Source organism: Engystomops pustulosus, chromosome 4, assembly GCF_040894005.1.
Source record: "Engystomops pustulosus chromosome 4, aEngPut4.maternal, whole genome shotgun sequence".
Lineage (NCBI taxonomy): Eukaryota > Metazoa > Chordata > Amphibia > Anura > Leptodactylidae > Engystomops > Engystomops pustulosus.
This window is the reverse complement of record NC_092414.1, coordinates 206,774,785-206,788,951: the sequence shown is the minus strand read 5'-3', so window position 1 is coordinate 206,788,951 and position 14,167 is coordinate 206,774,785. Positions and strand designations below refer to the sequence as shown.

General features: G+C 41.9%; 2 protein-coding genes across 15 annotated transcripts in view; one reads left to right on the top strand and one right to left on the bottom strand.

The window, feature by feature from the left end:
* The window catches only part of LOC140128194 (surfeit locus protein 4-like), a 319,398-nt gene that overhangs the window by 206,604 nt on the left and 98,627 nt on the right, over positions 1 to 14,167 (bottom strand). The gene's annotated exons all lie outside the window — the stretch shown is intronic.
* The window catches only part of CACNA1A (calcium voltage-gated channel subunit alpha1 A), a 224,356-nt gene that overhangs the window by 160,982 nt on the left and 49,207 nt on the right, over positions 1 to 14,167 (top strand). For 7 of the 12 annotated variants that reach the window (XM_072149702.1, XM_072149699.1, XM_072149703.1 and 4 more), the window contains exons 32-37: positions 1,814 to 1,930; positions 2,290 to 2,355; positions 4,529 to 4,629; positions 4,758 to 4,908; positions 5,221 to 5,348; positions 10,875 to 10,971. In XM_072149702.1, the coding sequence (XP_072005803.1) occupies positions 1,814 to 1,930; positions 2,290 to 2,355; positions 4,529 to 4,629; positions 4,758 to 4,908; positions 5,221 to 5,348; positions 10,875 to 10,971 (660 nt within the window). Of the gene's footprint in view, positions 1 to 1,813; positions 1,931 to 2,289; positions 2,356 to 4,528; positions 4,630 to 4,757; positions 4,909 to 5,220; positions 5,349 to 9,430; positions 9,528 to 10,874; positions 10,972 to 14,167 lie in introns of all 12 variants that reach the window. The other 5 variants (XM_072149701.1, XM_072149700.1, XM_072149697.1 and 2 more) reach the window with 2 other exon arrangements.

Here is a 14,167-nt window from a genome sequence, read left to right as displayed (position 1 = left end):
TTGAAAATTTTCCTTTTTTAGATACCAGGCTGTAAAACCTCTGAAGTCAGAACACCGGATCAGTGGTTAGAAGGGTTGCAGAGCAGTATTGGATACAAATATTCCTAAAGGCAATGTCTGTGTACAGTGTAATACAGCTTGGCACTGTTGTTTTCCTGGGAAGCAGGGACTCTGTGCAACATATCTCACTATGACACACAAAGCGTGTCCCCAGCATTGTGGTCAGTTTGTTAAATATGGCCAGCAGAGAGTCCGATTTTCATGGGCTGAGTACAGTTGTGTGTCCCCCTCCGGTCTTAGAGTGATCAGACGCACAGATCAGATGCAAACATGCCACTTATGCGATTTTGGCTCACCATAAGTAGGGCAAACCATTGGCCTTTATACATGCGTACATTACACAGGGAATGGTAACCTCAATAATGTGGATAACTGTTAATAATGAAGGACAGTTGCGCCTGCTGGGACCCCAGAAGCACCTGTGTTTTAATTCGGGACTAACATACAACGGATCCCTTGCCATGAAGGAGAAACGTTAATAGTGGAGAGGATTGCTTGGAAATGCTTTACCTTTTCTAAGAGTTTCTGACATCTTTTGTCAGGGAGAATGTGCTATTGATGTCCAGCTGGTAATAATAGCTCAAGGCTAAATGGGCCCCATGTATAAAATAAAATAATTTAAAAAAAATAATAATTAAATTAAAAAGCTGGTGCAGGCAAAATCTGGATGAGTTGTCTACATTAGCCAATCACATCACTTTTGAAGTTTTCTGTGCTCCAGAGGAATAATAAGATGTGAGGTCTGATTGGTTACTATGGTCAACACCTCCACATTTTGTGGGCACTACTTTTTATACATGTGGCCCTATGAAGTTGGGATCCGTTCCATGTCTGAGTGTAGGAGACTCATCACAATGATGCGCACCCTCCTCCCCATGTGACTTACCACTTTAGTACAGACTTTGGTGTGAGGAGTAGAGGGGCCCACGCTCTGCATGTGCCAAACACTCCTAACGTAAAGTGGCTGCTTGTTTCCAAATACAGTGCATTTGGTTTGATTCTTGTTTCTCCAATGGAAAACCCATAACTCTTAAGTAAACTTAAGCTGGTTGGGATGAAGGAGTCTAGAGGGCTCCCGTCGGTCCTTGAATGTGAAACCTAATGTAGACAAAAGGTGGAAGTGTTGCCCATGGTAACCAAATTTACAGTTTCATCTCCTGTGCTACAAAAAAATATAGGTTTTATTCTGATTGGTTGCTATGGGAAACACCTAGTTCTCCATTGTACTTTGCATTAGTTTTCACACCTGAGGCCCATAGTGTTTCCTTACTCTGCACCCTTTTTCCTGACTTAAAACAGGCCCCAAGCGTTACTTAAACATTCACCGGTTTCAGATGCAAAGCAAAACTATGAAACAAATAAATAAAATTATTGAACAATTTGAAAAAATTTTGGTTTCCGCTCCAATAACGGACAGATCTCCTCCTAGAACGTATCTTTTCTCTATCATCGTAGGATGTGGGGTTTTAAGGGAAGGTAAACAGACAATGGGGGAGACGTCTAAAAGCTGAAATGGGGAGGAATTACCCCATTTGTAGCTTTAGTGTAAAAATAATTTGTGTGATGTTATTGATCACCAAGGGGAAGTAGTTTTTAGAAATCTCCCTCATTATAATCATTTGCAGCCACAGTTCAAAGCATTTTTCCCAATAATAATTTTATTTATTTATTTCAGTGCTGAGTTGAGGATATAGAAGCGCATACACTTACACTTACTGGCTCCACACTTTCCCTCCCCCTTTTCTCCTTATAGGACAACTTTATCAACCTCAGTTTCCTCCGCCTGTTCCGAGCTGCCCGACTCATCAAACTTCTGCGGCAAGGCTACACTATCCGCATCCTCCTGTGGACCTTCGTCCAGTCGTTCAAGGTATGTGCATACATAAACACACACACTATATATATATATGCTCTCATGGTATGGACACCCTTTCATGGTATCTTCCCTTTTAAGACAACCTGCTTCAAAATGTGGTCACAGGATCTGCACAAGTCCAGGTTGAGCTCCAGACACGACCCCAATCCAGCTGCTTACACAAAAAAATGTTACAGATTTTGTGGCTGTTCACTGTATAAGACCTTCTGTTCTAGTTTTATAAATAAGGAATTCTCCCTAAGATGTCCATTACTGTTAAAAGGCATTTAACCCATGGAAAACCATTACAATACCAGATTGCATTTTGATATTTGGGAATCTATTTAATTTTTACATTTTCTACCCCTCTTTAGGCGCTTCCCTACGTCTGCCTCCTGATCGCAATGCTGTTCTTTATTTATGCTATCATTGGCATGCAGGTGTGTGCTAGGATCTATGTCACGTCTGTGTCGTCTTCATGTATAGTATGTCCAGTGGCTACTACATATACAAATATAGAGCAATCACAATCCCAGATGAGTGAACTATCCTTTATAGCCCGTTACTTTATTACATGAAATACATCACCGCTCCGGCATTAACAGGGCAATGTGCTGCTGACAATCCAGCCTTTACTATTTGTCATAAAAGATGAGATCACATATGGACCCAACAAATAGGCATTGTCAGGTGATCTTTGGCACATTTCATCGGACCAATCAGTGGAGATGTTGGTTCCTGATAAGTAGTTGGACAATTGGGTAATATGAAGTGAGGCCCACAACCGTGTTTGGTCCATGAACACAGTGGTGGCGAACATATGACACGTGTGCCAGAGGTGGCACTCAGAGCCCTCTCCCTGGGCACCCAGGCCATCACCAATGAAGACTTAAGGTATCTACTTGTACTCCCTGGCAGCTCAGGACCTCTCACGCTCAATGCTATTATTAACAGCGCTGCCTGGGACTACAGGAGGAGTGGGAAGGTGTGGTCAGATCAGAATTATCATTGTAGCTCCTTCTCCAGGCAAAAAAAAATCTTCCTGTTTTGGGGACCTTGAATTAGTCCTCCTTTTATCTACTTGGTAGAACACAGAAAGTTACTATAGAGCAGGGAGCAATAAGTTAGGTAATATATCGCCACATTGGCACTTTGTGCCAAATAGGTGGGTTTGGGTTGTAGTTTGGGCACTTGGTCTCTAAAAGGTTTGCCATCACTGCCCTAGTACATAGCAGTGGCTGTTCCGGGTTTCACAGCTTTGCCCCATATAACTAGTTTAATAGGAGACATACATTTCCCCTTGCCTTGAGATGAGATGTTAAAACAGATGATAACGGTGTTATAAGTGGCTAACAGAGGACTAACAGAAGAAACATTGAGGGAGATTTATAAATATGTGTCATGATTAATTGTGTCATGATCTGGACAACTAGGTCGACAAAAGGGGCACAACCTATAGCAAAGGGGTGTGGCCTCACACCAAAACAAGTCCGTGCTCCGAAAATAATACTGACACAACAGAATTTTGTCCTAGTTTCCTGCCGTAAAGTAAACATCCGAATACCCTGTTTCCCCTAAAATAAGACATCCCCTGAAAATAAGACCTAGTACAATTTTGTTCAGGCTTGGAAATATAAGGCCTCCCCATAAAATAAGACCTAGTGGCAGTCATTGCAGCAGCTCCCTCCACACCATATATAAGTATAGGCGGTCCCCTACTTAAGAACACACGACTTACATACGACCCCTAGTTACAAACGGACTCTGGATAATGGTAATTTATTGTGCTTTAGTCCTAGGCTGCAATAAACAGTCATAACAGTTATCTAATGTGTCTGTAATGAAGCTTTAGTGTTAATATTGATTCTTATGACAACCCAACATTTTTAAAATCCAATTGTCACAGAGACCAAAAAAGTTCTGGCTGGGATTACAATGATAAAATATACAGTTCCGACTTACATACAAATTCAACTTAAGAACAAACCTGCAGACCCTATCTTGTATGTAACCCGGGGACTGCCTGTATATGGAAATCTTTTAGATGCTGCAGAAGGTTGCGACATGGGGAAGAATTCATGGAATTAAATCACTGACTCTTGTGCTGCAAATGTGATCCCAGCAGCTTCCAGGATAAGAAGGGTCATTTATGGGAAGTGCTTTTACTAAACATGAGAGATTGGGGCCAATGATTCTAATAGAAATGGAGTCACAAGAAATACAGCATGAAATTCAGAGTCTGGAGAGTCATAGGGATGTTTAAGAAGTAGATTTTTTGTTCAACGATAAGTGGAAATTCTTGTTCATTAAAAAATAAGACATTCCCTGAATATAAGACCTATTGCCGCTTTAGGAGCAAAAATTAATATAAGACTGTCTTATTTTCGGGGAAACAGGGTAGTAGGTGCAAAGTTCAACTAGGCAGTCTTAAACTTCCAGAGATTTATCATCCAATTGTGTGCAGCATAAGACTGTCTAGTTAACTCTGCACTGTCTTACCTTAGGACACTTTACATACATTGTGTATATGCCAAGCGATGTCCGTATGTATATATGTCCAGTCACATGGCTGATCCTTTCCATCGGTCTGCCACACTTCCTATCTCCTTGCAGGTCTTTGGTAACATAGCCCTGAATGATGAAGATGAGGATTCGGCTATAACAGAACACAATAACTTTCGTACATTTTTCCAGGCGCTCATGCTTCTTTTCCGGTGAGAAAACTCAAGGCTGTGTTCAGTCTTCTGTAATAGAAGGCCTGGATAGTGGTGTAAGCTTAGCTTTCCCTCAGTACACCCTCGGATGGCGCTGCTGATCATGCCATGTGCCTTCCTTCCTGCAGGAGTGCCACAGGTGAAGCATGGCATGAAATCATGCTGGCTTGTTTGAGTGGCAGGATGTGTGACCCTATGTCAGGAATAAAGGAGAAGGATTGTGGGAGCGAATTTGCCTATTTCTACTTTGTGTCTTTCATCTTCCTCTGCTCATTCCTGGTAAGTGACGCAGCCATGAAGTTATGATTAGGATATGTTGGGCAGTTTTGGATAGAGTCATAAATATTGTATGAATGTTTTTACAATTTTTACATTAGGTTTGCACACAATGAAGGCTTGTACAATGCACCATATGGAAGATCACTACAAGTTAACATCTATATGGAAGTGTGCACTCACATAGCATTGTTATTTCCATTTTGTTTCACAAAATATGCTTTCCACCAGTGTGTGGTATAGATGGGGTAACAGAGGAAAGACTGTGATTTGGGGGTGGATACTCCACATGTCACAATTGTTCTCTCTCTGTAGATGTTGAACCTGTTTGTCGCTGTCATCATGGATAACTTTGAATATCTAACCCGCGATTCCTCCATTTTGGGTCCACATCACCTGGATGAATATGTGAGAATTTGGGCGGAGTATGACCCGGCTGCATGGTGAGTCATTTGATCTACCCAATTTAATGCAAGATTTGGGATGGGTGGATTACTAAAGTAATGATGAAAAAATAGCCAGTTTGTAGAACATGAAATAAAAAAGGAAATACATAGAAGACTGGATGGCCAAGTATAGCAAAAGAGAAAGAGATGGGATGAAATGAAGAGTCACCAACAACAACCATCAAGATGGCATAATACTGAATGGTAATGAAGAGAAGAATGGAATAAAAAATATGTTAACAAGTCAGAAGAGGAGAAATGAATCAGGGATACAGGGGGCTGCTGGCATGAGACCTGATGAGAGCACAAAGTGCCTCCTATAGATAGAACATCTGTAAGGACTTGGATCATTGCTGAATCTTCCTTTGGCTTTGGATAGTTCCCTTGGATGTCTCTGTTGTTAGTCTGGTTTGGAGGATTGTGTATCAGTATCAGATATGCTGATCACACACTTAGTAACTCCTTGTCTGTAGCTTTCAGATCAGAATATGGATGGATAGAGGAATAACCTACTCAAGTTTAGTCATTCTTTGTTATGATCTGGGGACAGAATTAGAAGAACAGCCGAGCATTAAGCTGTTTTTGCCTTTTGATGAAAAGCATTTAGTATCTTCAGATGAACAATGATTTACTTTCATCACAATGTATAGATGAGAAATTTGCTGCAAATAAGAGACTGATTTACACGGGTACACTTTGCATCATCTTAGACCAATGTCTGGTCCATGCCAGCTACACCCTGGTCATTGGCTACCATTCCTGGTTATTACATGATATCATGGCATAATAATGGGCCTTAGGTTACCATAGGTGGTGACATTTGCTGTATACAGAATCTGTGTAACCATGTCCTTTTGTTCTGTACAGTTAGGAATTGGGATCTGTAAATCTGGTCACATTGAGGGCACTTTGTAGTCTGTATGTTGGACAGCAGCCATATTCTGGTTAACTCTTTGATGACAGAACTTATCACGGCTGGAAAGGTCTTTGTGGTGTGCATAAAGGCTGGGCTCACAATAATAATGGTGTTTCCCAATTTCAGTGACTCTTGGCCATCCTATTTGCAGGATATTTAAGTTCATAGTAAAGGATTGTGTCCATCTTCTCCACTACCCGCTTGTGTAATTGTCAGCCTTGGAGCTTTGCCCCTTATTTCATGAACCAGGAGACTCAGGAATAGTTCCAGTGAACAACATATAGTTTAAACTGTCAATAGGAGTTATGTAACATGCATTCAGGAGATCACAGAAGAAATGAAAGTAACGCTAACATAATGTCTCAAATCATGGTATGACAAGAGAATAAGCTTTCTAGTGATCTCAGTGCAAGAACAATCACATCAAGACGGCACCAGAGCGAGGATGAGGAGAAGATTTGTAAGCCATACATACTGTGGACACGAGAACTCCTCTACGCCAGTGACCCTCTATATGCCTGTAATGTTTTCTATGTGTTTTTCTCTCACTCTTTCTTTACACCAATGTATTTTATCCATGTGAGTGTTGGAGTGTTCAAAATTTTTCTGACCAGTATAATGTGTGTTTCCACTGTTCCTCTATACACATTATTCCAGCCATATCTACTAATGTGTTTGGATGTTGTGGTTGAATTCTCAAAATGATCAATAACTAAAACCATCAAAGTGACCGGCCAGGAGCTTTATGGCAACCAACCCATGGGTAGCAATAGGCTTCCTGGTAACAAAGTTATTTCATCTGCCCTGAGGACTGATGATCCCATATCAGATAGGGGAGGGTCTGAAAACTCAGTATCTCTACAGATCACTTAGCGCCTCTTCCTTTTCCCAGGCCATTGACATCACTTTATGTAGTTAGATGGTTTAGAGATCCATTTAAAGGAAACCTACCACTTGAAGTGGCAGGTTTCAGAAGAAAACACCGAGCACCAGCTCAGGCTGAGCTGGTGCCGGAGATAATTTTTGTTAGTGTTTTAAACCGCGGTATCGGTTTAAAACACTAACAAAAATAAGCACCGGCACCAGCTCAGCCTGAGCTGGTGCTCGGTGTTTTCTTCTGAAACCTGCCACTTCAAGTGGTAGGTTTCCTTTAAGTGGATGAAACTGAGCTGCTAAACCAGTTACAACCATTATACAATGTATGGCGCTGTGCCTGGTAAAGAGTGAAGATATTTGAGAGCACATTCAGGCAGCATTCATGCACAGCCTTTGTTATCCAAAAATGTGAATGCAATTAATAACATTTACCAAACGTTTACATTCAGTTTGTATAGTTACAATGTAAGTGTGGTACTAACACTAACACTGTGTTGACACATTGTCAATGCAACTCAAATGCTGTGTGAATGCAGCCATAAAAGCTGCAGTCTCTGCAAACAGCTGATTAGAAAAGGCATCCGATGTTGCATTTTCATCAATCACACATTGACCGCTTATCTTATGTAAAAGTGATCAATGCTGAAAAAAAATCCTAGAGAACCCCCTGTGGGCTTCCCCTTGATTTGTCACAATTGATAGGAATAAGATAAAGATAAGAAGAGACCAAGTAATATGTCTGTGCTGCCCATTTAATGGGGGGAAGTGCCATGTCCTTCAGAGTGTTTTGGTAGATAATTCACAATTTTTCATTAGTGTATTTATAAACTGGATTTGTATACTAGTCGCCCTACAAATCCTAGCACTAAGGCATCATGCACACGACCGTTGTTTCCTCAGGTGATATAGGGCTGGGATTTTTGTGGCTGTGTCATGGTTCCATGTATTTCTATGGGCTCATTCACACAACAGAGGATTTCTCAGCCCCGTGTCTCAGCCTAGTGCCTCAGAGCAAGTCCTATTCTTTTACATGTTGCACAGAAGACTATGGGGATGTAAAAACCACTGTTGACATGCCAAGTTTCATATCTCCTCTGTATTTGCGGAATACACACGGGTCTGCTTTGTGGCCACACGGCGGGAAATACTGTTGATACATGGTCCTAAAAAAACAACCAATGTAACCGTAGGGAAAAACCGTTTGTGTGCAGGAGACCTAACACTGAGAACCAGTCTCTCTACTTCCTTTAGTGCTGGCTGTGAATAACTATAGCTGCCCAACAACTAGGGCAGTGATGGCGAACCTTTTGGAGACAGAGTTCCCAAGCTACAACCAAAACCCACATATATGTTGCAAAGTGCCAACATGACAATATAAGCAGTATCGTATTGATCCCTGCTGTATAACCGCTTTTAATCATATTGGCGTCCTGAGTTCACCAATACAAAAGAAAGATGGAGAACATTGGATTGTAGCTTTTCTCTAGGGTCCCTTGAAGAGGAAGAATCAGGGGACCAAGAGCAGGAGCTCCAATGACAATCCATCTCTATCCACACTTTCTCATTCCTCCTGTCGTCCTGGCAACCAAGGAAGTTGCTTTAAAATAGCGCTGAGCATGGCATATCCTGGTCTGTATTGGACCACAGGAGGAAGCCCTGAGTCCTATCTAGCAAACTCTCTGTTGGGGTGAAGGCCTGGGTGCCCACAGAAAGGGCTCTGAGTGCCACCTCTGGCACCCGTGCCATAGGTTCGCCACCACTGAACTAGGGGCACCAGTTATGTTGTGAAGCATTGCATGGTAAACCTTGTTTACAAGTATAATCCCAGTGACAGCTGAACTTCAGCAACATCAGAAACAAACCATGACTTTGTGTTACACTATCATACTGCTAAGGTAATGTCCAAGCATAGGAAACATTACATTCAGTGCTCTTCATCTGTTACATGCAATGTCTAGATTAAAATGACATCAGGAATAGCGATTAAGGTCACATTTGAGAATTCAGCTACAGGTTATGAGAGTGATTTATAAAAACTACGGTGGGGTTTTCTTGAAGACAGTGATGTGGCTGCTCTCCTGTTCTACCCCAATATCACTAGAGTTTTTATAACTCCCCCTCAATGTGTCTGTGTGTATATCTGCGTGTGAGTTATTACTATTATGTTTCCACAATCTCTTTATCATGCTGGTCACAGCACGGCATCCAAGAGAGTGTGATAACAGGGAGGGTCACCCATGAAAGCTGCACATCCTCTCAACTAACTCCCCTTCTGTTCTTATTTCAGCGGGCGAATTCATTATAAGGACATGTACAGTTTGTTACGGGTTATATCCCCACCGCTGGGTTTGGGGAAGAAATGCCCCCACAGGGTGGCCTGCAAGGTTTGGAAAACCATTACAAAAAAACAACAAAAAAAAAACTAAAACGAAAATGAAACACAGAACGAAACTTCCACATCCCCTACCCCATATACCCATCCTTCCTATTCTCACCCCTGGATAGTATTCCTTTCTCCCATCCTTTAAAACTTAGCCCGTTGTCCCCTGCAAGAGTTTAAGCGGAATGCGCGTTGCTTTCACCTACCTAATGTTAATATATATATGACATATATATATTTGAAGACAGCTGTACTCGGCTGTGTACACCTTATGCATCCTATCTCTTTGGCTGCTGGAGGGAGGGGGTTGGTTAATGGTTCGTCCCGTAGCAGCTAAAGGGTATATAGTCTTATAGAAGAAGCATGGTCTTGCTGGGTTTTCCGGGGTGGTCTGGGCACGAATATTTTATTATTTTGGACTTGGGGAAGCCTGCTTTAAAGAAGAAAAAAAGTATGCTTGATCATGGGGGAGGGTGCGGAGGGGTTTCAGGGGGGCTCCATTAACCATTCTGGATCTCCTTCCATACTCCATAAACTTCGCTCCCACACACCCTCCCTTTTACCACCGCCACTGAAAACATCTCCCTCCCCGCTTCCCAAATTTCCTTCCCAATTCATACTGGCAGGACAAGGCATAATTTTTTTTCCTAACACACCTGTACTGGAGAGAGGTTGTAAAATGAGAATTCTCCACCTGCCAATGCTATCCCATACAAATCCTGAGCTCTGACCCAGTGTACTGCATGGGAGACACTTTCTGCCACTCCTGGAGGATATCATGTTGGTGTTTTGGGTTGATATGAATGTAAGGTTCCAGTTGGCGGTGTGGGTGACTTCCTCTGCGTCGTCTCCTCAGGTAGTGATAAGTTGATCTAATTTCTTTTCGCACCTTTTCTCTCCATGTTTCTTCAGATCCTTACCCCCCTTTCCTCAGTATGTCCTGGGATATACTCTCTCATATTTATCTTCCTCTCATTTTTTCTTCCTCTTTCTTCCTTTTCTGTATTCAATCTTCTCCTCGTGTCATTTTCCTTCTCTACTCTGTTTCCATCATCCATCTTACATGCTCACAATTGATACCTTCATTTCATTCCTTGGTGATGTACATTTGGATGATATGTCTTCCTCCTTAATGATTTCCTTTTATCCTCCTGTGTTTGTCATGTCACTTCTCATTTATTGCACACATCTATTTACCCGCTCGGCTCCTTCTACCCATGTCCCATCCACGGTTACATTTTTCCTCACCGTACAACGTATTCATTCCTCTTCATGGTCCATTTCCCTTTTACCACCAATAAATCCATCCCTCCTCTCCATGGCTCTGTGGCTCCTTTCTCTCTGTTCCCAGGGGTCGCATGAAATACACAGACTTGTATGAGATGCTCAGACTAATCTCGCCTCCCTTGGGTCTGGGGAAGAAATGCCCTGCTCGAGTTGCTTATAAGGTAGATCCCTTCCACTTCCCACTACCATGACTCTTACCCTCTTTCCTAGTGCGTTCTTGGGTCCCATATTGTAACTTACCAGACAGAGGTCACTTAACCTTACTGCTTTGCCTCTTTGTGCATTGACAAGCAGAAGGGTTAAGATGTACCGAATAAGAGATCCTTACAGCTTGGAGCCTCTTGTCACTGGAAGTCTCTCAATGGCATTTTTGTCTTTTGATGTTACATTTTTTGGTATTTTGACGTGGAGATGTGCCGTCACTGTGTGCGTATGTCTTTGACATGTTCTGTATGTGACAAAATCAAGGGCTGTGCTTATGAAGGGAGAGGAGTTTAGCTTACTATAATCTCTTATATGAAGTCTACATGTGAACAACAGGCAGGTAAAGTTCATGTCATTCAATTTGCAGGTTTAGGACCATGTTCAGGCATTATAAGTGGTTTTATTTCCATATTGCATTCATAGACAATATAATTCTATTCTTGTTCCTTTCTGCCACCATCCTAAATAAAGTGGGACAGCTAGGTCCTTTCTTCCGTACCTTGTAGGAGGGAAAGATGATTTGACCCACAGACTGAGGACTACCAATGTTAAAGGTGTTCTCAGAAACTACAAAATAATTGGCCTATCCATATATCAGATTGGTGAAAAGGGCCGTGCCACACCACCTGGTGCCACAATCCTTCCACCGCACAAATATGGTATAAATACACAGGTTATGGCAGTGCCTGGTGTTATAGCTAATGGTACCTAAGTCACATTTAATTAAATACAACTAATATGCAATACCAAACACAACCACTACCAATAATACAGGACTGTGCCTTTCATTCAATGAAGTAGATGCAGAAATTGCTGGAGCAATGTGGCTCCTTCAGTCAGCTGATGGATAGGATTCCAGGAGATAGGAGATACACCCCACTGCTCTGATGTAAATGGACGAAAACATTGGGGGGAATTCAACGCCAGTCTTAAATTTCCCCCGCTGGTGGTCGAGCATCCGTATTCACTTAGAGGCTCTGGTCTCTTAGTAAATGCAGGTGCCAACTCCACCAGATCGGTTATGTAGAACAGATCTGATCCGGCAGAGATTTTTCTATAGCATCCACCAGTTTTACGTTCACGTCCCGTCCCGCTCTCCGCCCTGACCAAAGTGAATTGCGAGTTGGAGAAGGCCAAAAACTGTCAGGAGGAGGTCATTCATGTGCCTATATGAAAAAATACATAATGAATCTCCCACAATATGGTTGTCCTGGAGAATAATTTAGATTTTGTGTGGCTCTACACATCTTGTACAGTATATAGCAGGATGTTATAATAACATCAGGGTGGGACAAATAATATCATGTGATCATGTGCTGGCTTGTTCTCTAGTGACCAGATACAAAAAAAATGTCCCCAGCTATTAGACATGCTAATCTCCAATATTTGTGTACAACATGAATTTCTCTAGTAAATCTAGAAAGATTTTGGAAAGCTTTCATGATTATTCTGCATTTCTGTTCTCACTATACACATACTGCATACTGTGATAGGAATAGAAGGACACTTCAGGATGGTACATAATTGTATCTATTGTCTGCAGATCTCTTGGGATAGATATATAGATCTCCACAATGATCTTGTGGTACTTGGTCTCTAAACATATTAAGTACTTGAGTAAACGTTGTGGAGTGCATATACCTTGTGGTATACGATAAGAAGTTTAGCATACATAAGAACGTAACTGTATGGTATATTGATATCGAAAAAAAGTGGTATGGCATAGGAAGATAGTACAATGCTGAGCTGCAATAATAAACTGTGTGACCCCCTAGTGAGATGGGTTTCTTGATATCTTGTAATAAGAGGAAGGGTGTGTATTCTACCAGGTAATATCAAAGACTGTCTGATAGAAGGCATCTTTCTTATTGAGTCTTAATGTATTTTGTTTGGTAGTGGTTAATACTGGCAGTGCCCAATAGTTAAATAAATCGTGATGTGTTGTTTTCTTGGCTTAAAAAACTAATGGTCTTGAATAGTTGGTAGGTTACATGTTTGGATGGTAAGTAGGTGGAAGTGTTCTACATAGTTTAGAATAATAGTCTGAAGACTGTAAATATGAGTGGCTCTAAATGTATGAAAGTCAGCTGGATGGTGTTATTGAGTGTATATTTATAGGGACCCTGTCAGCTCCCAGGTTATATCTCAACCATTCAGGTCACATAAAGGCAAGACATGCTTATGCTGCAGGCTGCTTCACCTACAGCCGCGTATTAAAGGGGTTGTCCCAGGATGGAGGATAAGAATCTGATTGGTGGGGTTCCCAGCAGTTGTAAGTGAAGCTCCCTGATAAAGAGAACGCGGTCCCATTCTCACTAGTTGAATGAAGTGGCAGACGAGCGCCAGCTCTTTCCGGGTGTGGTCACACGTTCCGTCAGCAGTGCGTTTGATATGCAATGCAATCGTAACGAGGAGGAGGGGCTTGTGACAATCACATCTGCATGTCAGGGGAAACGCATGCGAACGGTAACTAGAACCACATCACTTCCGACTGTTTTCTGTTCTCGACCTGACGCTTAATTCAATTAGTCAGAACAGGATCTGTGGGCGTCCCTTCACATTATCTTGGGGGTCCCAGCAGTCAGACCCCCACCAATCAAATTGCTGCCCCCTATCATGTGAATAAGGGATAACAATCAATCTTGGGACTATCCCTGTTACGTTGATCTGTGCCAGGGAGCTGACAATACAGGGTGTATACTCCTGGATGCTACAGGCTTATAGGTAATATATATTGTGAGATATCATAGTTGATGCTATTATGGGTTACAGGCAGCTGCTGATGCAGTGTACATAACATTTATATCTGGTCAGTGAGTGCTCAGGCTACTTGCTAGTTGTGATAGGGGCTGTAGTTTCCGATATCACATACAGATGAATCTATCGCTCTTTCTTTCCTATCTCTGCATTCCTTACTCTTTTATTCTGTGTATCTTCCTCTCTTGTCTCTCCACTCTCGCTATGGTAAGTGCACAATGCATTGGAAGGATTATGCAGGCTGACCTAACCCTTGTCCCTTCCTGCTTGACAAATATCCTCTTGCAATAAGATGTTAAAAAAAATATCTCCAACCATGAATTAATGAAACCTGTGCTTACAAAATATGACTGCAGAACACATGGATGTATAGGATTTATGATAGATGATGCTTAT